Genomic DNA, 25,930 nt, shown 5'->3' with positions numbered 1-25,930 from the left:
CTCCGTTGGGGGGCCCTGTGTTCCATCCAATAGCTGACTGTGAGCATCCACTTCTGTATTTACCAGGCACTGGCAGAGCCTCACAAGAGACAGCTATATCACGTCCTGTCAGCAAAATCTTTCTGTTAGCTTTGCTTCTTGTACCATGATAAAACTTTATATAAAATACTAGTGCCTGTTTTAAGAGATCAGCTATAAAAACAAGGGGCCAGGACACTTGGACCCAGGACACATTGTTAAGATAACATTAGGCAACTGTCCTGAAGGTAATACTGTGCTTTTGCCTCCATTCTGCTACAATTGATTGTTTGCTTTATCTTGGAGATTTACATATGTATGTATGTATGTATGTATGTATGTATGTATGTATATGTATGTATGTACGTACGTATGTATGTTTGTTTTTCAAGACAGGGTTTCTCCATGCAGGTCTGGTTGTCCTGGAACTCAGAGATCTTCAACCTCCTGAATGCTGGGATTATAGGTGTGGACCACCACTATCTAGTTTGGAAATTTAGAAAATATAAACTATGCTTAATTCCTAGTGTTAGCAGCCTCATTGGGGAAGCATTTATTTGATCAGAGATGGTCAAAACTATATTTTATTTTATCTAATAGAACATCAGAATTAAATTGGTGTTTAAAACTGCTGTTTATAAGCTGGGCGTGGTGGTGTACACCTTTAATCCCAGCACTTGGGAAGCAGAGGCAGGCAGATTTCTGAGTTTGAGGCCAGCCTGGTCCAAAGAGTGAGTCCCAGGACAGCCAAGGCTACACAGAGAAACCCTGTCTCGAAAAACAAAACAAAACAAAACAAAACAAAACACCCAGAAAACCCCTGCTGTTTATAAAGGTCTGTGGCATATGAAAGTTACTTGGTTTTGAGAATTTCAACTTTAACAGTTACTAAATATTCCTCAGTATTATGCTGTAGGCTTTTGTGTTTCAGCATTACATGTATATAAACGTGGCCAGCCTTCCCACTGTGCTATATTGCTCCTCTATGCCCTGCAATTAGTAAGTCAGTCTGTTCATAAACACTCCAGCCTGAGGGCGTGTCACCAAATGCTGGTGCATGCTCTTCTGTTCATATTCTGTCATTTTACCCTAACACCTATCTTGTCTGGAGATTTCAGTAATGTGACAAGGATTGTAGCTTCCCAGTTTGAACACAGGGCATAAGATAAGATTTCTGTCTGTTCTTGCTAGAAAGCAAGAGTGAATAGGGTCAGCCTTTTAGCTGTCTGTCTGTCTGATTTTACTGTTAGCATCACATGTTAGGAAAAGCTAGTTCATCTGTCTGTGTGTTTGGGATTCAACAGCATAAACTGTCAGACTAACGCTGATTGAAGGTGGACTGGGAGGGGAAAGCCTATCTGTCCAATGGCTCGCCATTGGCTTCTTATTACAGCATTCTCCCCTGAGACTCGCTCTGCATGCTCATTCACCTACCTCCCCCCTCTGCTTGCTCCCCTTCCTTTCTTACCCCTTCATTACTGATTCACAGCTAGAGGCAGCACGGTGGCGGTGGCGGTGGCGGCAGCAGTAACCGGGCAGCGACAGCAACAGCGGCAGGGCTGCTTGTCAGGAATCACAGATTGCAATGAGCTCATCCTTTTCTCCTTGCAGCTTCACAACTGCCCTGGCTTCCTGGCTACATACAGCTCCTGCCGCCTTGCCTGCTCGTCTGCTCGTACACAGATATCCTCTCTCTCTCTCTCTCTCTCTCTCTCTCTCTCTCTCTCTCTCTCTCTCTCTCTCTCTCTCTCTCTCACACACACACACACACACACACACACACACACACACCTCTCCCTCTCTCAGTCACACATGCTAGAGCCCTCTGAGCTTGTCCATTTTGACACATGCATCTGAACTCTTCCTGCTCCGCTCCTGGCTATTTTGCCAGGATTGAATTGCTTTTGCCATTTTTTATTTGTAGCAACCTTTGATTTCCTTCTCTAGTGTGCTCCAGGGCTTGTGCATAGTTGATAATTTAGACAAAATGTTTTTCTTGTGGCGACATTAGCTGACAGTTCCCATCATAGACCATTTTGTGCATCCTCCTGGGGAGACATAGCCTGGCTCCCCTCTATCTGCAGTTCTTAGGATTGTGGATGAGAGATCCAGCTTTCTCATTCTGGATACCTATTTACTGCTCATGGAAGAAGGGGTGCCCTGCCCAGCCCCAGCTGCTAAGCTCACACCTCCTGTCAAAAAGTCTCAGGACATGCACGACGAGAGGAGCAAGCTGGTGAATGAGTATGCATGTCGAGTGCTGGAACTTCTGGGGATGGGGCATCGGCTGTTTGTGCCACGGCTTCTTGCGGTGAGATTGTTTTTCATTGAACTTAATTTGTAGAGAGTCTGTGTAGTGCTCTATGGGAATGCCATTCTGGAGGCTTGTGGGTTCCTGATTTCTTCCCTTTCAACCCTTTCTACTGAGAAGGAGGGCTGAGTGGCCACTGCTCTGTAGCTTCCTTGAAGCCTGGACCATGCCACTCCTTAACTGGCCATAGGAAATTATGGTTCTTTTCTCAGAGCTGAGGGTCACATCGGTGGCATTATCTCTGTGGCAAGGAGGAGGGGGGAACATTTTCAGGCTGTCTAGCCTCAGCAATGAACCAGAAAACCCCAAAACTTGATGTGGGTGTTCTGTTATTTATTTCTCCAAAGGGTTAAATTTTACAACAGAAATAGCCATCTATCTAGACTATGTGAGGCTGGCTTCCCAGCCTCCTCGCAGGATTGCCAATTAAATTTGAGAAGTGGGGATTTATTATCTAAAATTCCTTGGCTAAGAAATTGCAGGTTTCTCTCCTAGGGTGATTGAACTATGTGTCTATAAAACGGCATACAGCTACTGGGTCTGTTCTATGAGTCTGAGAAGTCTGGCCTGTTTGTTATTTGATTTTCTGAATAAGAGAAAAATCAGCCTTCTTCATTTCCTACCAAGGGTTAAAATTAAATACCCATAATTGCTGTGGCAGGGTTTCTCTTCAGTGGTTCCAGAGCTGTACCTAGCAACTGTTGGGTGATATAATTGGTCTACAGTAGTCCTATACCATCATTTGGTTATTGGAAATTAAAAAAACAACAACAACAAAAAACCCAAACCAGCATTGTCTGCATTGTAAAATGGAATTTTAATGCTATTCTGGATTTATATGATTCTCTCAGATGCATATCTTTTCAGTGTTTATTTGACTGGATTTAATTCTTACTTCTCTTCCTCCATTTCTTCTGTTTGATCATAACAGACATGCTGTAGCCATGTGTATGAGAAATTTCCCACCATGAAAAAAGTCGGTTGATCATTGCAAGATGAAGTTAGATGTGATGAGCAGTTTAAAATTATAGAAAGGTTATTTGAGAAATATGACAATTTCTTTTCCATGTAGGGAAGAATTTTTACAAATATGAGTACATACGTTTCAATGCCTAGGTGAAACCATTGCTTTCCTGATTAACAGTTTAATTTACAAGGGAGAAAATAGAAAGATCCTCATGTATTAGAAATGAGTTTTATTTTTTAAGTCCAGAAATTTTGGCACTAGAAATTGCTAATATACATTTAGACAAATTCCTTGCATCTCTGAGTCTTGGTGTAGCAAATTTCAAGTCTTAAAGGCTACTCAGGGGTTTTTAATCATTACTTCACAGTCCCTAGTGTAGCCTATTTTACTTTCAAGTTTTCAGTATTTTGAAGTAAAAACATGAATTGATAGCTTAAAAGATGTCTCACAGTCATATCTGTATGAGAGATAAATTTGAACTACTAGTTAAAAACATTTAATTAGCAATAAAATCCACAGGGAGTTGGGCTTCCAAACTTGAGATCTTAGGGAGGTTACATATATCCCTATGTTGCAGATGGGCAAATCTGGATGTCAAATGATGTATCTAAAGGAGGTGCTTCCCTCGGGCTTTTTGGACTCTATCTTATAGAGCCTAGGCAATAGTGCTAACTGTATGTGACTAACATATGCTGATCTGTATTTGTGATCATTTGGAAGTCTCAGGCATTGTTGTACACAGTTGCCCTTGAAAGATTATTGATAGAACCCTTGGTTGTATGTAGCTTATATTTGGGGATTCCTTTAATTAACATGGTGACTGTGAATTGGGATCTGCTATCGAAAGAGTTACCACTCAAAGTTTAGCTTGTATACTGGAAGGGTGGGGGATGGGCTTAGTTGCTCAACTCAGTGTTATTGGACTGGCTAATGATTTAGGATTGATGGTGGGCCTAGGAGGCATCCTTCCACATGCAGTATCAGTATCTGTCCATTTCCAGCCAGGAGGCCAAGACCCAAGTTTAAGACATGACTCTGCCTTTTTAGTCATGTTTTAAACATGACTGCATACAAACATGTACAGATTACTTATTTTATTGTAAAATGTCACTAAATTTCTTCATTATAAATTAGTTTAAAAAAATAAAAGTCAAAGCCAGGTGTAGCTGTGCTTCCCTATGACCCTGGCACTCAGGAGGCTGAAGCCAAAGATCAGCTTGTGGTACATAGTGAGTTCTAGGCCAGCCTGTGCTGCAGAGGGCCTCATGTAACAACAAACAAAAACAAAAACAAGCAAGTAAACGATGTTTATCCAACCAGAATGGATTTGTGCTTTGAGCTTTATTTATGGTTCCTAATTGACAGAGAGAGCTAAATGCTGAGGCTTGTGTGACGGTGAGAGACATTTACAATCTGTGTGATTTACCTCTCAAAGGTACAGACAGTAAAGAACAATCCCCCAGGAGATCAAGTACTTACACAAGTACTTTGTTTTAGATGTTACCAAGATGCATCAGTTCCATGTGATGACTTAGCAAACATCTTTCTTTATTGGAATTAGAATACTCAGATAGATGTAAACATCTTATACACCAGCTAAAGGTTATCCTTATCCTCTTTTAAAGTTCTTAGGCTTACAACAGTGGAGGGGAGGCTAAACAGAAATCCTATAGGACATCATAAGTGAAAAAAGAAAAGGCCATTCAGTGTAAAAACAGTGCGGATGAGAAAAGAACTATGCAGCTTCCCCTGCCCCAAATACTCACTTAGAATTTGTTGCTTAGTAGAGAGTTTGAGGAAAAATTTCTCATCCAAGAGTATTTAGGAGTTAGAATAGAAACATCTAGAACTAAAACTCAGATGTTAGAACTATCTCCACCAAATTTTCTTCTTTAAAAAAGAAAATGTGTTATTCTTACACTGCATTTTTCAGTGGGAAAACACATTCGATGTGGTGTCAGCAGAAGTACATAGCACATGGCCAGAGGTTGTGCGCTGCTAGTGAGCTTTGTGGGGGAAGAAAAACTTTAACTTTCTTCACAGTCAGAAGTCTTCTTTTCTCTCTAGGGTTGTTTGTTTGTTTGTTTGTTTGTTTGTTTGTTTCAATCATATGACATGAGAAGTTATTGTCATATCATTAGATATTAAAACTAGTGTCATCTATATTTTCAAACCGATCCTCTGGATATTTCCAAAGTAAGTTTAAAGATTGAGGGGTGTGTGTGTGTGTGTGTGTGTGTGTGTGTGTGTGTTTGTGCGCGGGCGCGCACACGCATGTGTGCACATTCAAGCAAATATTATAGCTGCTCATTTAGTAAACATTGCAATATTTCATTGTAATGAAAAATTTTATGCTATCAAAATATGCCCTAATATGTTTTTAGTTTATGGGCTTTTCTGAAATAAAGTGAGGTATTAAAAAAAAAAAAAAAAAAAAAACTACTGGAGACTGGATTGTCTCCTTTTTTTACCTTTATTGCTAACATCTGTAAAGATTGCTCACTGGACAGAGATTATTGCTTTTTAAAAAGTTAAAAGCCCAAATACAGAAGATGTTATATGTATATTTTTTATGTCCCTCAAAAATCCCCAAACATCTTCATATTAAAATAAGTTCAGAATCAGTTCCTTAGTTGGTACTGTGTAAGTTTTGTCTCTTAACCCTGAGCCTGCTGTACTTGAGCTTATATGAGTCCATAGACCACACTTACACTGATGTCTGTTGTGTGCTTGAATATTTTATTCCTATTACCGCGGCAACCTCAAAGAATATTATAGTAAAATCACTTCTTGCAGATATTTCTTACTACCTACTTGGGAAAAAACGGAAGTAGAATTTGTATAAATGTCTTTAATCATACCAACAGGCTTCATATATAATTCTGTCCAAATGAAGGAATGAGTGCTATCGCCTCTGAAGATGTAAGGGATAAACATAGTTCACACTATGAAAAGGTTGTCATAAAGCAAGAGACATATATTGGTAAATCACTTTATTATTTAGATGCTATCATGTAGATGTTACCTCTGATCACTGTTACTTAGCAGTGTTGGAGGAATATTTGCCTTTTGATAATTTACTGTTCTCTTGCAATTATTCAAAGGTACAATAGAAACACTCTTAAGAATTTGCCATAAAGATAAAAAAATGGTTCATCTTTTATTGGTTATGCCTATAAACAAAAAGTTAATAACTTTTCAGTTGAGAAGTAATAGCCTTTGCAGGGTAAATCAAGTCTAGCTTGATGGGATTCTGTGGTCAGAAGCTAGGACATCTTTTGAGAGTACTTGGTTTGGTTACAGAAGTGTCAGCCTTTCTGCTAAAGATTAAGACTTATCATCATGAAGTCATGTGCTAAGTCTTTCCTCTTTGTCAGGGGATTAATATTTATATAACTCTAAGCTTAATTATAACCATTGTTATCATCTTCATAGCTAGGTAATTATTAATTCGTGTGGATTAGAGCTAGTGATCCTGGTTGAGGCCATGTGTCCTTTTCATAGGAAGCACGTCTCATTGTTCCTTAGACTAACAATAATATTAGTGCTTGGCATCTCTGAAACATGTATTTAGTAAGATACATTCATTGCTACTCAAAATATGAATATATAAAGCCTTTCATATATGTAGTATATACTTAAGGGATGTGAGGAAGATAAGGAAAGGAACAAGCAAACTATCAAAAGGCTAGGTAAGTTTGTCTCTGAGTTGTGAGACTTTATGTTAAACTTTGAAATCCTGTCTTCCTTAGGTTAAGGAGTTGCATCTGTGCAGGGAGGAAAATGCCAGTTCTAATCCTCAGCACCTACATTAAAAGCCAGATGTGATCGTGTGTGCCTCTAACCCCAACACCAGGGAGTAGAGCTGGGGGAACCTCATGAGTTCACTGGCCAGCCAGGCTAGCTGAAACAACAGATGTCTGATGTAGTGCAAGGCCTTCTCTGAAAACATGAAGTGGAGAGGCAGCTGGAGGCCTGTTGTCACCATGGGCTCTACAAGCATTCACACATGGGCAAGTTTACCACACGGTCCCATTTTGCTTTCATTCGAGGAACCGTGGCTATGTAATACAAATCTAAAACCAAAATCAAACACAGTGAAATTCCCAGATAGATATACACACAGAGAGATTATCAATTATCAATTCTAAAGCATTTTTTTTAAAAAACAAACTAAAGATACATAGCTCAGGGTTAGAGCATATGGTTAGTGTGGGTGAGGGCCCAATTCTGTTCCCAGAACCAAATACCTACTTTGTGTCAAATCCCTAGTGAGGCATCTAAATCTTTGCAAATTTGGAAGGAACTGTGCCTCAACTGTGGAGGGAAAATCTCTTAGATACAGTTGTGTGCTTGTGTGTTTTAAGATAATGTACTAGAACTCGCTAAATAACCACGGCTTGCCTCAAACTCAGGATGATCAACCTACGTCAAATTTCAGGCCTGTGCCTTTTTCCTCACTGAATATGCTTAATTTCTTTTTTACTTATTTCTATATACCTTTCTACCTAAATCATTAGTATGTACCAGAGATTTTGTCACTATTGGGTTTTTTTGTTGTTTTGTTTTTTGGTTTTCTGTTTGTTTGTTTTTGGTTTTTCGAGACAGGGTTTCTCTGTATAGCCCTGGCTGTCCTGGAACTCACTTTGTAGACCAGGTTAGCCTTGAACTCAGAAATCTGCCTGCCTCTGCCTCCCGAGTGCTGGGATTAAAGGCTTGCGCCACCACGCCTGGCGTCACTATTGTTTTTAATTGTTTACTAGAATATTGCAGAAACTACTGTAAAATCAAAAGAAAAAAATCACCTATAGTCCTTTTATCTGAGCAAACATTCTGCTGTGTTTCCTTTCAGTCTTTTTCCTATGTGCAGATATTCTGATTGATTCTGCTGTACTACAGAGCAATTGTGATCAAAACTGCATAGAATTGGTACAGTGACAGGCAGGTAGATCAATGGAATAGAATTGAAGACCCAGAAATGCACCCACATACCTATGGTCACTTGATCTTTGACAAAAGAGCTAAAACCATCCAGTGGAAAGAAGACAGCATTTTCAACAAATGGTGCTGGCTTAACTGGCAGTTAGCATGTAGAAGAATTTGAATTGATCCGTTCTTCTTTGTTCTTTTTTTTTTTTTTATTGAGAGTAGAATGGAATTTATCAAAGTCTGGAGGGTAGAGGGGATGGGGAGAAATTGCTTGATGTATACAGTGTTTCAGTTAGATCAGAAGGCTAAGTTTTGGTATGCTGTTGAACATTACAGAAGCTACTTAAAACTGTGTATATTTCAAAACAACTTAAAATAATTTTCCATTCTTTGTTTTGTATTCTTAGGAATCAAACCAAGTGCCTTGTAGGCAAGCTGGCAAGCATTCAACCTCAGAGCTACAGTTCCCTTCCCCCCCCTTTTTTTTAATTATGTATTTTCTTATTTTACATTTCAAATGCTATCACAAAAGTCCCCCATACCCTCCCCGCCCCACTCCCCTACCCACCCACTCCCACTTCTTGGCCCTGGTGTTCCCCTGTACTGAGGAATATAAAGTTTGCAAGACCAAGGGGCCTCTCTTCCCAATGATGGCCGACTAGTCCATCTTCTGCTACATATGCCGCTAGAGACACGAGCTCTGGGGGTACTGGTTAGTTCATATTGTTGTTCCTCCAATAGGGTTGCAGACCCCTTTAGCTCCTTGGGTACTTTCTCTAGCCCTTCCATTGGGGGCCCTGTGTTCCATCCAATAGCTGACTGTGAGCATCCACTTCTGTGTTTGCCAGGCACCGGCATAGCCTCACAAGAGACAGCTATAGAATTGATCCATTCTTATCTCCTTATACAAAGCTCAAGTCCAAGTGGATCAAGGACCTCCACATAAAACCAGAGACACTGAAACTTATAGAGGAGAAAGTGGGGAAGAGCCTTAAACATATGGACATAGGGGAAAAATTCCTGAACAGAACACCAATGTGTTGTGCTGTAAGATCAAGAATGGACAAATGGGACCTCATAAAATTGCAAAGCTTCTGTAAGGCAAAGGACACTGTCAGTAAGATAAAAAGGCAACCAACAGATTGGGAAAAGATCTTTACCAATCCTACATCCAATTGAGCGCTAATATCCAACATATACAAAGAACTCAAGAAGTTAGACACTAGAGAACCAAATAACCCTATGTAAAAATGGGGTACAGAGCTAAACAAAGAATTCTCAACTGAAGAATACCAAATGGCTGAGAAGCACCTAAAAAATGTTCAACATCCTTAATCATCAGGGAAATGCAAATCAAAACAACCCTGAGATTCCACCTCACACCAGTCAGAATGGCTAAGAACAAAAATTCAGGTGCCAGCAGACACTGGTGAGGATGTGGAGAAAGAGGAACACTCCTCCATTGCTGGTGGAATTGCAATCTGGTACAACCATTCTTGAAATCAGTTTGGCAGTTCCTCAGAAAATTGGACATAGTACTACTGGAGGATCCCGCAATACCTCTCCTGGGCATATACCCAGAAGATGCTCTAACATGCAATAAGGACACATGTTCCACTATGTTCATAGCAGCCTTTTTTATAATAGCCAGAAGCTGGAAAGAACCCAGATGTCCCTCAAAAGAGGAATCAATACAGAAAATGTGGTACATTTACACAATGGAGTACTACTCAGCTATTAAAAATAAAGAATTTATGAAATTCTTAGGCAAATGGATGGATCTGGAGGATATCATCCTGAGTGAGGTAACCCAATCACAAAAGAACACACATGATATGCACTCATTGATAAGTGGCTATTATCCCAGAATCTCAGCATACCCAAGATACAATTCACAAACATGAAACTCAAGAAGAAGGAAGACCAGAGTGTGGATACTTTGATGCTTCTTAGAAGGGGGAACAAAACACCCATGGAGGGAGTTACAGAGACAAGGTGCAGAGTAGAGGCTGAAGGAATGACTATCCAGAGACTGCCCCACCTAGGGATCCATCTATATACAGTCACCAAAGCCAGACACTATTGTGGATGCCAACAAGTGCTTGCTGACAGGAGCTTGGATATAGCTGTCTCCTGAGAGGCTCTGCAAGTACCTGACAAATACAGAAATGGATGCTCACAGCCATCCATAGGACTGAGCACAAGGTCCCCAGTGAAGGAGCTAGAGAAAGGACCCAAGGAATTGAGGGGGTTTGCAGCCACATAGGAGGAACAACAATATGAACTAGCCAGCAACCCCAGAGCTCCCATGGACTAAACCACCAACCTAAGAGTACACATGGAGGGACCCATGGCTCCAGCTGCATATGTAGCTGAGGATGGCCTAGTTGGACATCAGTGGAAGAAGAGGCCCTTGGTCCTGTGAAGGCTCTATGGCCCAGTGTAGGAGAAAGCCAGGGCCAGGAAGCAGTAGTGGGTGGGTTGGTGAGCAGGGGGAGGGGGAAGGACATGAGGGAGGGGGCTTTTGGAGGGGAAACCAGGAAAGGGGATAACATTTGAAATGTAAATAAAGAAAATATCCAATAAAGTCAACCCCCCCCCAAAGAAAGTAAAAAAATAAAGTGAATTTTGCAAACTTTTTTTAGTAAGAAGCCAGTAGTTAAATGGTTTGCTTCGTTTACTTTTTCATAGCTTTCTGTAGTTGTTGGATCTAGTCCTTGTTTTCTTCACTTAAGCTGCTGTTGCCATTAGTAAAATGCCATCTTCCCATTAGGTGTTTATTATGTAACAATGATGGGCTTTGATTGCTATAAATAAAATCCTCATCAAGGTGAAGTCACAGGTTAATTCAGGAGTTTACTCATTTTCTTTTCTTTCTGTCTCTGTCTCTGTCTCTGTCTGTCTGTCTCTCTCTTTTTCTTTTTTAACTTCTAGCTTGGTAAACTTTACAGGGATCCATTATTATAGTCTCCATATAATATAAATTAAATGTTAATTAGTTAATAATTGTCTCTTACATTGCTTTAGGATTTATTTCTGCATGTCTCATGCTAATATGTTGTGAATAGTAGAAATACTAAAAGTATGTAATGGCATATTCATGAAAATCAACATTCTTTTTTCTGTAATACATTTACTCGTGTAATGCAGTCAAGCTTTAGTGTGATGTTGTGTCTTGGTGATTGTTTTACAGACCTCAAAGGAAGACCTCCTTCAGGCTGATTTTGAAGGTGCTTTGAAGTTTTTCAGAGTTCAACTTCCAAAGAGATACCGGGCAGAGGAGAATGCGAGAAGATTGATGGAGCAGGCTTGCAATATTAAAGTAAGATCCACGAACTGACATATGATGACTGTATAACTTACATGTAGAATACCGTAAACATAGCAAAGTGTGTGCACCTTCTGGTGTCTGTGGTGCTGGTCTGAGTGTGTTTTGGGGATGCTGTGTACACACTCTTCTCGCCTAGACTTCAGCATTCCAGGATGTTGACAGTTGTTCTACCTTTAGTAGGACTCACAGTGAAAGGTCCAGGGCTCAGATTGTAATAGAAGGGAGTCAGTTATCTTTTAGGTGGGGCTCTGGAATGGGCTGCTATAATAGTGGTTTCCATGACAGCAGACTTGGTATTTAGCTTTTGCCATCTGTTTTAAGATTATTTAGGACAGAGCAGGAAAAATATGCCAAACAGTTCTTTCCTTTTCTTTAAGTACTTAGGCAGTTTGAGTCTTGGTCTTTCCAGAGCCATCTCACGTCTACCAGATCCCTGTAGATATATTGGTCTGTGTCATGTGTCTGACTAAACAAATCTTATAAATTAACTTAAAATTAAAAGCTGTATCCACACAAATGAAAACTATGGTAGGTGAGCATATTTTCTCTAAAAGATTTAGAACCAGTTTCCTAATGTCACTACATATACCTCCAGAATTGACATAAACTTGTTTATTAAGCCAAAAGACATGTATTATGGATCTTATAGTATCATAGGAGAGAACAGACAATAAATAATTAACACAATAAATTATTTATGTTAGTAGGTGATAAGTAGATATAGAAAAGGAGAAAGGAAATGGATGAGTACTGATGTTTTCACTAGTGTGTGTAGATCTTGGTCAGACATAAATGAGACAGAGGGTAACTCACGAAGATGGTCCAGGGAATAATTGCTCCAGGCAGGGAAGAGCCTGCTCAAATGTCCTGAGACCAGCTCAGGCCCCATGAGTGTAAAGGATGGCAGGTCAGCCAGTGGAGCTATAGAAGAGTGTGCGGAATCAGAATTGAAGTTACAGGGCCCACAAAGGAGCCAAGAGTTGTTATATTTAGGCTTACTTTGAAGTGGCAGGGAAGAATAGTATGTTCTGGGTTCTGAGAAGATGGCATACATCAGTTATATGATGGGTAAGGATGGGTAAAAAGAGTAGAGAGTGCACACAAAGCCAGAAGTCATCCGTGGGTCAGCTGAATCAGGATAGCAGCAGTTCAGGAGAAATAGATTGAAAGTGGGAAAAACCGTGACATTTTCACTGTATGTAAATTTAGCTGTTGAGAGAATGAGGCAAGCTCATTCTAGATTTTGAACTAAGCAAATAAAACAAGTGTTTCCATTAATTTAATGAGCTTATTACTTAAGATATAATTGTATGAGCCTAATTAATAATTGATTTGGAGTTCTTCCAGGTACTAGTCCACTGCAACATTAAAATACAACAACAGTAAATTAAAAAACAAAAGGCAGGGTCTCACTGTGTTACCTTAGCTAGCTACCCTGGCTGGCCTCCAGCTGCTTTGGCCTGAGTGCTGGCCCTATAAGTATGTGATACCATGCCCAGCGTGTGGGCTTGAAGCACTGTTCTCAACTTCAATTTTTATTTTTACTCTAACCTATTGAAAAATAAAGTACAAATGCCCAAAAGAATAAATCGATGCTGAAAGTAAATAACTGAATGGGGAAAAGATTGTTTTTCTCTTTCAAATGAACCCCATATTTAAAACAATCATTTTCTAATACTGCCCTCCCCCCAAAAAAAGACCTCTCAAATTTTCATCCTGAAGGCAAACTTGATAAAGCCTTCAAGACTCATTCCTCCAGCTGAGAATAGTGGCACATTCTTACTGTCCCAACACTTGGGCAGGTGAGGCAGAAGGACTGATTCAAGTTCAGTTTGAAGTCAGCTCAGGCACATTTATCTCAAAACACAACCAGAAAGACAGAAAGACAGACTGGCAGGTAGACACAAATACATGCATGCACAGACTGTTTAGCTGAACTAAATGTCTTAGCCAAAATTATGTTTACTCATAGACATTGAAGGTATATTCCAAAGGCTGAGGACTATTAAATATATTTTGTGGAAAGTAAATTGGAAACACTTTTTTGCTGCTGGTTGTTCCAAAGATGCCAAGAGAATTACATTTATCTGGGTTACGTTTAGATTATGATTACTCTAGAAGTCTGTTAAAGTAAACCATTCAGTTCTAAAATACAAATTTCACCAGCCCTGGTGATGCATGCTTTAATCCCAGCTCTTGGGAGGCACATGCTGGTAGATCTCTGAATTCAAGGGCAGCCTAATCTACAGATCAAGTTCTAGACTAGCAAGGGCTACATAGTGAGATTCTGCTTCAAAAAAATAAAATGATAAATGACAAAAGGCAACGTGAACTAGAAGAAGGAAGTTAGGAAAGGAAGACGAGGTATTGGGTGATTATTATACACAGGGAACTATGTAAGAGATCCCGGGTGTTATTAAAGATAAGGATTAAAACGGGCCCTGGGGAAGTGAAAGAGGGAAGCAGGGTGGGATGGGGTGGGTTTGGGAATGAAGAAATCCATGGGTGAGGAGAATACACAGTTATGCAAGATTTAAATGTAGGTCCTGATCAGAGATTAGGGAGGGAAGGGCTGGGGGTGGGCATTGGGGTGAGGGGACTAGAAGACAGGCAAAATAAACAGAGCCTTGGAAGCAATCCAATTTTAACCTGAGAACTCTAAGGACTGAGAGGTTTTGAATGAAAGACAGAGATGGCCAGATTTATGTTTTAGACATGTCATTCTAGCTGCCATGTGGAAAATGCATTGTCGGCTGTCTTATGATGGTGGTGACAGCTCTGTTCAAACAACCTTGCACTAATGAAGAGAGGAGTGGGCTGGGGAGGGATGGACAGGCGTTATTAAAGAGATAGAATCAGCAGACCTCATGATTTAATGAGCACTAGAATGGGGAAGAGAGCCAGGGAAAGAACTCAGCATTCCTATGTTGGCAGCTTGGTAGTCATCACACTGAGGAATAAATAAGAGAATACATTGCATGAGTGGGTGATAATGAGTTAAGTTTAAGATATTTACATTGCTGGTATATAGCCACACACTCATATCCTGATAAGTGGTATATCTAGTAGTCAGGTGGATATTGAAGTAAAAGCTGAGCTAAACATATATGTTTGGAAGTCATAGTGTTAAAACATTGGAGTAAGTGAATTCTCATAAAGGATGATACCAAGTGTTCAAAGAGAAGGACTGAGGATCAATGCATAAACACATAAAAATGAACTGTGCTTAGAAGAGGGCAAAACTGAAAACACAGGAGAAACTCACAAGAGTAAGATGTGTGAATGTTAAAAGAGAAAGGGCATTGTTATCAATAAAATGTATCTGAGGCCCTGGATTCTATCCCCAGCACAAGAGGAGGAAGATGATGAGGGCAAGTTAAGCAAGTATCAGTGGTGCCTAGAAGTCATGTACGGTATTGAGGACTCGAAATGGACTTTGTACAATACGTAATGCTCAAGAGGTACATTAAAGGATGGCCTTTAAGGGAGCAGTTTCAGTGGAGTGGAGGAAAAGAGCCAATCATTAAAAGGATAAATAGGAAGGGAGTCAATGGAAGAATGGAGAGGAGGCACTTTTCCTAAAAGGCCGTAGAGGACAGGAAGTGGACGAGATAGCCAGCAAGTAAGTCAGAGGGTAAGTATGTAAGCAGGATGGAAGATGGGCACAAAGGCATTGTGGGCGTAGCAATGTTGAATCTTTAAATGCTGAAAAGAAAACATTAATGAAACGTTCTTTTGCACTGAGCATTTGCAGTGTGTCAGCTTCTATGCTAAATCTAAAGAATATGAGGCTGAGATAAAGCAAGTGTGCTTTCTAAACTCACAGAGCTCACAGTGCTATAAGGAAGATGTTAGTAAGAGAACCACATAAGTAATACAGTTATAAAGAGGGGAATGTAACTGTTGATTGCTTGCCATTGTCTTAGTTATTTCCTTATATTTATGATAAAATATCCGAGCTAAAGCAATGTAAAGAAGAAAGGGTGTTCCTTGGCTCGTAGTTTTAGGGAGATATAGTCCATCATGACAGGAAAGCCCAGCAGTGGGAAGGGAAGGTGTGGGGGTAGGAACAGAAAGATGAATGCTCACATGTCATCTACACTCAAGAAGCACAGCTAGAACAAGAAGTGAAGCCATGCTGTAAAGTTTCACAGTCATGCCCAATGACCTACTTCCTTCAGCAAGCCTTCACTTCCTAAAGCTTCAGAGCCTTCTCAAGCAGTATCACTAGCTAGGGGCTAAATACTCAGACACATAAGCCTATGGGGGTGACATTTCGGTCAACCCACATCTATCATGTACAGAGTCCTGGGTTCAAGCCCCAATCCCACATAAACCAGGTGTGGTGGCATATTGCTGTAAGGATATGGAGGGAGAGACAGAATGACCAGTCAAAGCAACATAAGTGATTTCTAGGCTATTCTGGGATACTTGAGTCCCTATTTGCAAAGCAAAACAAACCATATTTATAAGACTATTGCTCAGAACACTAAAAAGGATATGAGAGCAAAGAAAACCAACCTGATTTTAACTCAGTAATTTAGGGAAAGTGTTCTAGAATTGAGATGATAGGGGTATTCTGAAGTAGGAGAATCTTGTGTTCAGAGCCTGTCAGAAGGGAGAGTGTAGTAGCTTTGTAAAACTGAGAGGGGGCAATGTGACTGTCGTCCAGAGTTATAAGGATACATGAGACCAAAACACTCTCTACCTGTCAATAAGGAGAAACCCACAGAAAAGAGAAAAATTGAAGATTCAACAAGGAAAAGGAAATACATGAACAGTGAAGTACCTTCAAGGGAGTAGAGATTCATCTCAGAAGACTAGGTCTTTCTTCCGTTACAACAGGGGAAAATAAGAGAGGGATGGAGAGATGGATGAGCAAGAGCAAGGCCATTGCACACTTGAGTGAGGAGGAACTTGGAGCCGCTCCATCAGAAGCTCTGTGTTGTTTCTGTTAAGCAGGGCCCAGGATGAAGGAGTTGTAGAGTAAGAAGCCTGAAGCACAGCACATGGGAGAGGTTTTAGGCATTGCAGAAAACAAAAGAATTGCTGAACTGTATGAAGAGAGCATGAGTCTATAGTAGCAAAAAAACTCAATGTTTTGCCATTTCTCTAGAAATCTTCAGCAATGTAAATGTATATTTGGAGAAAGGAGAAAGCTATTTCAACCTGAGTTGGGGTTTGCCAAGGACAGTGATATGTTAGTAAGATGTATCTTGGGGAAGTGAAAAAAAGGGAAAAGAAATGGAAGCATCCCTGATTTGCAGCTTCTGCCAATTTTTATGGTGTGAATACCCATAAAAGGCAGTTTTACCCTGCCAGTGACTTAATAGCCATATCAGTTTCCAAATATTGACAGTCATTCTCCCATGCTGGTAGCTGATGGGAGATAGGGAGTGGCAAGGGATACTGAAGTCTCATTAAGCAGAAAGTAAAGGCAGAACAGTACTAAGTGACTGGAAAAGGAGGAGTATGACAGAGAACTGTTAGACGCTGTGAATAGAAAGAATGGTAGATGGGGTGATTAAATGACTTATTTATAGTTACTCAAGGAATTAAACATTTTTTCAAAAAGTACTTAAAGGTAGTTTTCCAACACCATGATCAAAATCATTTGATTATCAGTTCAAGTTAGTTGGTTGCAGTAAAACTATGCCAGTAGCTGTTGGCATTCATGGTCAGCATGCTGTGCTTCTCTTTGTTCTAACTGTAGGGTCATCATTGCTTCTGGCTCATGTGGATCATGTGTTCAAACCTGTAAAATGTGTGAGGAGGAGGAATACATAAACATAGCATAAACAACCGAGCTTACTGGAGGGAGTGAAGAGGCTGCTCTTGGCTCAATGGGCAATCCTAACCTGCCCTGTGGCTTATACACCAGGGTTGCCATCTTATTCTCTTCTGGAAGAGTAACTACCAATAGGTGTTACCATAGTAACTGATTGCCTCAGAAAATTCTAAACTGCGTTCTATGCGCTCAGCTAATCAATGTCCAGTCTTCCAGAATAGATGAGTACAATTTGATCTTACCCCTCATAAACCATTATTTTAATGATAGTGGTGAAGTCCCTGACCTTTTCCTCTCTGAGGACTCCATCCATATATATTTTTAAACATTTGTATTTATTTACTTTATATGTGTGTGCTCTATCTACATGTACACCTGCATGCCAGCAGAGAGCATCAGATCCCAGTATAGATGGTTGTGAGCCACCATGTGGTTGCTGGGAATTGAACTCAGGACCTCAGGAAGAGCTTGACAGTGCTCTGAGCTGCTGAGCCCCTTCATCAATATTTTTAACCATGAATTTTAATTCATTTGAGAGTAACTTACTGTAAACCAAAACTATAAAAAGCATTAATACTTAAGTCGGTTTGCTTCTAATTTCTATATGCTGTTTGCTATTTATGTGAATAAATAGCATAAACTGTTGTTTTATGTGAATGAGAATGTACTCTCCCAAATAAAGATTTCCTCTGAATTATTAAAAGCCACACAGAACCACATTAACTCTACGGAACCACATTCTCTCTGTCCTTACAGGCAACAGCAAAGTTCTTTTTTATTTACTTACTTTTTAAATTTTGTAAAACTGTGTCTGTGTTCCTCTCCTGCTAAGACCTCTCTGTAATATGGACAGACATACTTGGGACTTTTTTTTTTTAATGCTATAATCCCTTGCTGAAGAAATGTTCAGTATGTTTTAGAATACAGAGATATGTGATTGGTAACTGATAATGAATGAAACAGCTTATAACAGGACTTTTATTTCCCTCCCCTCTTTTGAGACTTCAATAGCATTCCTCATCCCTAGTGCACCTCAGATCCAGGGCATGTGTTGTTTTCTCCCAAGAAGCAGGAGTAGGTAAATGTTGGATGTTGTCTGAAATAACTGGTTGAGTGTAGAAGACAAGCTCTCCTGCATACACAGGCACTGGGCAGGCCCTTGCACACTTAGGAAGCTCAGGCTTCAGGCTGTTATGTGTTGCCAGGCAGGTTGGTTGACTATTTAATCTTTACCCATGTATGGACTTCTGCCAGTTCATTAAGAAGAAAGCCATGTCGACATTTAAAATTTAACTTGATGGGTGAATTGTGTATTGTTTCATGAATTATTCTACATAGATATCTTTAAATGCTCTTTCCCCACAGAAAATAAGATAAATTGATACAAAAATGCTTTTTATATGTATGCCTCTTTTTACAAAAATAAATAATAAGTGTGAAGAATGCTGTTTTGTACCCTGTACTGTGTTCTCCCTGCATGTAATTAACAAGAAAAGGGAACACCAGAATTGCTTTCCCATCTAGTAGCTTCTCTGTCTCTAGAAACTTTATTACACCCTCCATCTTATTCTCTCCTAGCAATCTTTGATAGTCTCGGTTAAAATTAATGTTTGTGCTTTGAAACGAAATTTTCATATTTCTTCATATAGTATCCTGAAGTGTTAAGCCTGTTTTTATGATTTATGTTTATTAATTTTGGCGAGTAGACCAAGTCTTTTCTTTAATTGAGAATAGCAGATAAATCCCCATAATAACTATTTATAAGATCCACATTTCTCTTGAGTCATGTATTTATTTTTCTATTTTATTTTATATTAAGATATTTTAATTGTGCTGATTTGTACAGGAAAATAAATATAGTATTCTTCTGTCTCTTGTAGATTGCCCATTGTAAAGAGTTTGATTTTGTTCTTTTAGTTAGAAATAAAAATGAAACTTAGTGTCTTGTGTATTTAGACTAAGTTTAAGAAGGTAGCTAATTGAGTTCCTGGGGTTCAGTAAAGATGTTCCTCAACTTAAGATGCGATATAATAATATAAGCCCATCATAAGGTTGCAAATATCATTAAATAAAAAAGATATATCTGGTATATGTAACCAACTGAAACAAATATAGCTTAACAACATGCGGCAATGTAGAACATCACTTCTTCGCCCTTTGATTCTGGGAAGTACATCATGAAAATTTAACACATACCACTCACCTGGGTAAAGGTCAAAATTTTAAATTCAAATTGTAAAGTATGGTTTCTACTGAACATGTATTGCTTTTATGTAACAGTACAATTGAAAAATCCTTTCAGTTTAATCAATATAAATTGGAGGTTGTCTATGGTCCAGACACTTAGCCACAACAGTTTCAGATACCAGTGCGTCTACTTAGATACAAAGCATAATCACAGTGTCTTTACTATGCTGTTATTTATATTTTCATTCCTCCAACCCTTCAATCCACTTAGCATTTCGCTGGCAGGTACTTGGAATCTGCTACTCTGGCTAGCTACTTATTTTGCTATTACTCCCCTCTTCGCTTCCTCTTGTTAATATCTCTTCTTAAGCATTTGGTTTTGTACTTGAAATGATGGAAAGAATATATAAATGTAGCACAGCATCCCAAAAGATGAAAATGAAAATTGCATCATTCATATGTCAGATAGTTGCTTGTCAGTTTTATGAAATTCCAGTCAAAGACAAACTACTAAGAGGAAAAGTTCTATCCCTTGCTGTAATTAAAGGGCATGATCAAATGGAGACTCTTTTCACCGGAAAGTTCCCTGGCTTGGGGACTTTCTATTACTACCGTCTGTGGGAACAGTGAGCCAGTTCTTTCATCTAGAATGTCTATATGTCTATACCAGGGCTTCGTGAGCTGACTAGACCATGGAGTCCTGGCCTACTGAATGAATTAAGCCCTTGATTGATTCATTTAAGATGACACTATTGGGAGATGATAGAAATAAGGAGCTGGAGCTGAAGAAATGGTTTAGCAGTTTAAAGCACCCGTTGCTCTTGCAGAGACCCTGCAGGAGGCACAGAGGTCCCTGTGCTCAGATTAGCACAGGGAAACCAGGCATGTTAATCGTGGAGGGTTGTCTCTTCAGAGAGATGTAGAACCTGTGCCCTGCCCAGAAGACAGGGAGCAGAGATAGCTAATAGCCTAGTGACATTTGTGCTGTGAGACCCAGACCACACCAGAGCTTTCCCTATTACCCTAGAGTCTAGGGGAAGACCTAGACCCTTATTGTGAGTGTGTTTTTCTCTGTCAGTCTATAGAACCCATCTTTATGGATGATGTCTCATGGACTTTACAAAGATTTTTGATATAATAATGTCTTAAGCTTTGTTGTGCACATGATTGAGTTAATTACTGTCAGGAAATTTTTTCACCAAATTGTGCTATACTTAAATATACCTAAAATAAACTACTTGAGGTCAGACTTTGAAATTGAACCAAAACCAGCTACTGAGTCATGTTGCCTGGCTAATTGCAGAGATACCACATTCACACACACACACACACACACACACACACACACACACACACACACACACTCACACACACTGACCTTGTTTCAATTCCCAGCTCCCACATGGCGGTTCATGAACATAATATGACTTCAGTTCCAGGGGATTCGATGCCCTCTTCTGACTTGCATAGAAACTAGGCACATATGCTGCACGGACATATATTTAACCAAAACACTTATACATACGTTTTAAAATCTAAAAAAGAAATTTAAATAAAAAAGAAAATAGGAGTTGGGACTCAATTGGGGAACGTAACCAGGGGCAGGCCCTGGGGGAAAAAATCTTGTCTTTATCTCTTTTTTTCTGGCTACTTTCTGGCTGCTGTAAGGTAGGAAGCTCTTTTATATTATACTTCTGGGGCCAAAATCTGCTGCAGAACTAACCAAGAATCAACAGAATCAAGGATTGTGGACAGGCATTTCCAAAACCACAAATTAGACTGCCTTCCCTCTCTTGTTTTCTTTAAGTATTTGGACATAGCATGATAAAAACTAAAATATTGCTCAAAGGATTGCCTGCTCAAATCATAATATGTGGCTCACTGTCTCTTTCAGGTACTTGCTGGGGAGCTGGGGGTGGGGGTGGTATTGTACTGTAAGGGAATCTTACACTACAAACCACACAGACAGGGCCACAGTTGACCAAGGCAGTATTCTGCTACTCAGTCTGGCACCAGTTCAGTACATGCTTCAGAGATGTCTATGTGCATTTTATGCTCTGTCCAGGCACAGCTTATTCCCTGTTATCCCTTACCTGAGGGTCACTGTACTCTCAATAAAAGTATCTCTGGAAACTTTTGGCCTAAAAGTTTAAGCTGAAATTTCTCACATATGTTTATCAACTTTTATAAATTTCCACTTAAAGGCAAACAACGAAAAACAAAAGTTCTCTGCTCCCTTGTTCTCTCTCTCTCTCTCTCTCTCTCTCTCTCTCTCTCTCTCTCTCTCTCTCTCATTTTCTCTCCCTCTCCCTTCCCCTCTCCCTCTCTTTCCCCCTCCCCCTCTCCCTCTCCTTTGCCCTCTCCCTCCCCTTCTGCTCCCTTGCTCACTCTCCCTCCCCTCCTCTGAACATTTTTCCCTCTCTTTTCACTTTCCCCATATCTTCATTTCTCCCCCAGTTTTTGTGTCTGTATGCTACCAGCTACCATTTTTTTTGTGTGTGTGTCTGTATGCATTTGCTATTACTATAATGGTTATGACAAGAATCTTACACAGCCTGGGAGTCTCAAGCAACAGAAATTGATTTTCCTAAAGTCCTAGAGACTAAATGCCTAAGATCAAGGGATATTTAGAATTGGTTTATGAGAGGACCCTCCTCTCAATGGCACACAGTGGACACATTTTTTAATCTCCTATTGTCTGTGTGTTCTGTGTCCTAATCTCTTCCCATAAGAACACAAGTCACTTTAAAATAGGGAGCACCTTGCTTGGCATTAATTCCACTTTAAAGGCTTTATGTTTAATACATTTAAACATGCTGGGGAGCTAGGGCTTCAAAACACAAATTTCCCCATTTCTTTTCATAGTCTGTTGAATATAAATCCTTTCTTGCTGTCTCTGAAACTATTCTCTACATCTGAGCATGAGTCTTACTTTGCAACTCTGAGCTGTACCTCCAGTATCTACTACCACATGCTGCAGTCCTATTTTTGTCAGTATTCACCAGTTCTCCAGTTTTCTCCCAAACCACCAGATTATCTGAAAGAGCCAACTTTTTTTTCACAGCTGCACCCCCACTTCTATCAACCCACTTCTTTGGCAAAGAAATTCAATTGTGTGCGTGTTAACTGAGAGTTCTGATTTACCTCAGTGCTCTGGACTAATGTGACTTTCCTGCATAAACTTACCTACATGTAAACTCTGCCCCTTCCCCCATTCCTTCTTTGCCTAAAGGAGAGTCAGTGAATTGTACAATGCCCAACGGAAGAAGAAAGCCTATAGTGTATTTTAATTGAATGAGTATTTTAAGCAAGAACAGGGTTTGAATAAAATGTTTTACTTCATTTTAGGATTGTCACTGTTTTAAAAATTTGTAGCAGACATTTTTTACACAAAAGGGGAGGTTTTGAAGAAGGCTGACTGATAAGAGTGAGGTTGTCTTGGAGCATTCAGAACAGATTTCTGCCTTTACTTTCTGTCCCCTCTAGTTTTCTCTACCCACTACCTCACATTACGCAGGTTCTCTCCAACCAAGCTGAACTCCTAGCACAGGGTGGGGGATAAAACTCCTCTAATTGCTTCTTGGTGCAGAGAAAACTGCAGCCCCTGTTATCTGAAGGATGCACTCAAACGATTCAGCTCAGCACATTTACTCTCAGTCCACACCAGGATGTCATGCTCTTGTCACAAACTGTCTCTTCTGCATAGAACACTTCCTTCTGTAGAGTTCCTGAAGGTAGGGATTTGGGGGGTTGGTCCATCAAGGTTTAATTCTGTATCTGGTTCCTACTGACTAAGGGATCCTGAAACAGTACCTGAATCTCCTTGAACACGATGTATTCCTAATCATGAAATAAGGCCAATGTCAACCACACAGGGGGTTGTTAGAATTAATTAATCTAAGCAGATATGTGAAGCGCTGGCTCAATTATTTTCCCGTTTCTTCCCATAGCCGTGTGGTCAAGCAAACTCATTTACTTTTTAAGCCCAGATCGGTAAGTTGTTCCCCCTGGGAACCTAGACTGTTATTTATTCAGACTCTGCAGTTCCTCCATTAGACCCCACGAGGGGGTAAGAATGTAGTTGCCTGAAGCCTTGTTAGAGGAATTCAAGGCTTGGTTTCTTCCTCACCAGCTCTGGCCGCTCTCTCTATGTTCACCATTTCAGTTTCCTCTTCCATAGAAATGGAGAGGGTAAAGAAGATTGCCATGCAGGTTATATGTGGGTTCTGTAGGCAAGAAGCACTGCCGAAGGAAGGGTAGAAAATGTAGTTCTTAATTATTTCTATAATGATTTTTGAGTCAGCCTGTCTTACCTCTTTTAGATAATATTATGATGCATGTATGTAGATGTATGAAGAAAGTCCATCTACTACCCTTAGATAGTATGTATGATGCATGTATGTAGATTATGAAGGAAGTCCACCTACTACCTTACATAGCATGTACAATATATGTATGTAGATGTATGAAGGAAGTCCACCTACTACTTGTTCATACTTAGTTAACAGAATCTGTTTGTAAGATATGAAGACTCTTGAGAGTCAAGATTTTTTCATAAAAAATTGATTGTTGGTTTTTTGGTAAGATCAAGGGTAATTCTAAAATCCTGATGGAAATAATAATGTTTTTAGAACCCTCGTGAGTAATATGAATGGCATGCTAGCCTTAATTGCTATAGCAAAGTGAAATAAAAAATGAAGTAGGAGCTGGAGTTGTATCTCATTTAGTAGATGGTTTTGCCTAGTATGAATGAGGCCCTGGCTGGATTTCTACCACTACACAAACCAGGAATAGTGGTGCATGCCTGTGATCCCAGCACATGGGGGTAGAGGCAGAAGGATCAGGAAGTTAAAGGAGATCCTTGGTTTTGTGGTGAGCTTGAGAATAGCCTGGCTACTTGATCCAATTTTAGTGACTTTTTTTTCTTGAGTGTGTGTGGGGGTGGGGGTAGGGGGTAATGTGTGCATCTGTTTGTGTGTGCACGTGGAAGCTAGACAACATCTTTGGGTATCATTCCTCAGGAGCTGGCCACAGTGTTTTTTGAAACAAGGTCTGTTATTGGCCTGGAACTCACCAATTAGGCTAGTCTGGTTGGCCAACAAGCCCTAACAGTCCACTTGTCTCCATGTCCCCAGCACTTAGATTACAAAGATGGTCCACCTCACCAACTTTTTATATGGATTCTGGAGATCAAACTCAGGTCCTCATGTTTTCATGGCAAGCACGTTACCAACTGAGCTGTCTTCCTAGTCCCTAATGACTTTTACCTTAACTAGTCCAAAACCTAGTATAAAAGAGTGAGGAGTTGGACTGGGCACACAAGATTTTACACACACACACACACACACACACACACACACACACACACACACACAATTTGGAGAAAAATGCACCTGGAAATGGGAAAGAGCAGTGGTTTTGTTGAAGTACTGCATTCCTTAACATTAACCTTGCGATGACAACAAAGTAGTTATATTGAGCTATTTGGAAGTCTGGTACATGTATAACCAAAATAATGCCATAAAGTGGGTACTTTCACGGACACAGTTTTATAGATTGGATACAGAGTGTTAAAGCCCTAGTAAAAGCTACTTGGCTAATAGTCCGTTTTTTAGATCTAGGCCATGTAGTTCCTGCATCTGTGATTTTCTACCTCTCTTGGACTTTTGTTTATATTTATCTAAGGCTGCAGTGAATAGTTGTAGAAAAAAGTAACTTTTTTCAAATTTGTTTAATATTACCAGTATTTATCAACTGCAAAATGTATTTAAAACTACTGCAATACCGTAAGCGTATGCTGCTATGTAATCCATTCTTTATTAGTTGGTATTTAATGTTTATTATATCCTGCTACTTTAGTAGGTATTCTACTTGGCAATGATCGGAATAGAAAATATTCCTGTTTTCCTGGCATTTACAGGGTAACAGGAAAGAATATAACATAAAACAATGTATATATTAGAAATCATAATGACAGAAAGGAAAAGGGGAGGTTGTTAACAGACAAAAATAATAATGTAATCTAATTTAGTTTAAAGAATGATGGAACAAATTCTGAAAAGGTGGCATTTAAAGTTAAGTCATAAAAGAATAATAGGACTTCACCAGCTGAGGATTTGTTAAGATTGTCCTAGAGGCCAGGTAGACGACTCGTGGGTGAAGGATTTGCCTTGCCACCCAGCCTGATGGCTGAGCTCCATGCCAGGAACTCACATGAGTAAAGGAGAGAACAGGAAGTTGTCCTCTGACCTCTGTACATAAACTGTGGCAGAATGGGTGTGCCTACCTCACCACTCCCATACATGCAAAATGAATAAATAAGTGGAAAAATTATAATCCTTAGTAAAGTGATTTTCCCTTGTTAATAAAACTGTTTGGAGTCCACTGGGTTTAGAAGGA

The 25,930-nt window shown here is 39.8% G+C and overlaps 1 protein-coding gene across 3 annotated transcripts in view; it reads left to right on the top strand.

Annotated features, from left to right (window-relative positions):
- Positions 1–25,930, top strand: part of Rabgap1l (RAB GTPase activating protein 1 like) — a 587,625-nt gene that overhangs the window by 453,338 nt on the left and 108,357 nt on the right. For 2 of the 3 annotated variants that reach the window (XM_021173796.3, XM_085842452.1), the window contains one exon: positions 11,419–11,547. In XM_021173796.3, the coding sequence (XP_021029455.1) occupies positions 11,419–11,547 (129 nt within the window). Of the gene's footprint in view, positions 1–1,770; positions 2,330–11,418; positions 11,548–25,930 lie in introns of those variants that run through there. The other variant, XM_029477265.2, reaches the window with a different exon arrangement.

The sequence above is a fragment of the Mus caroli genome, unplaced genomic scaffold (genome assembly GCF_978045245.1).
Source record: "Mus caroli unplaced genomic scaffold, Mus_caroli_1 scaffold_1, whole genome shotgun sequence".
NCBI lineage: Eukaryota > Metazoa > Chordata > Mammalia > Rodentia > Muridae > Mus > Mus caroli.
Note: the sequence above shows the minus strand (reverse complement) of the source record. Positions and strands in the feature narration are given on the sequence as shown.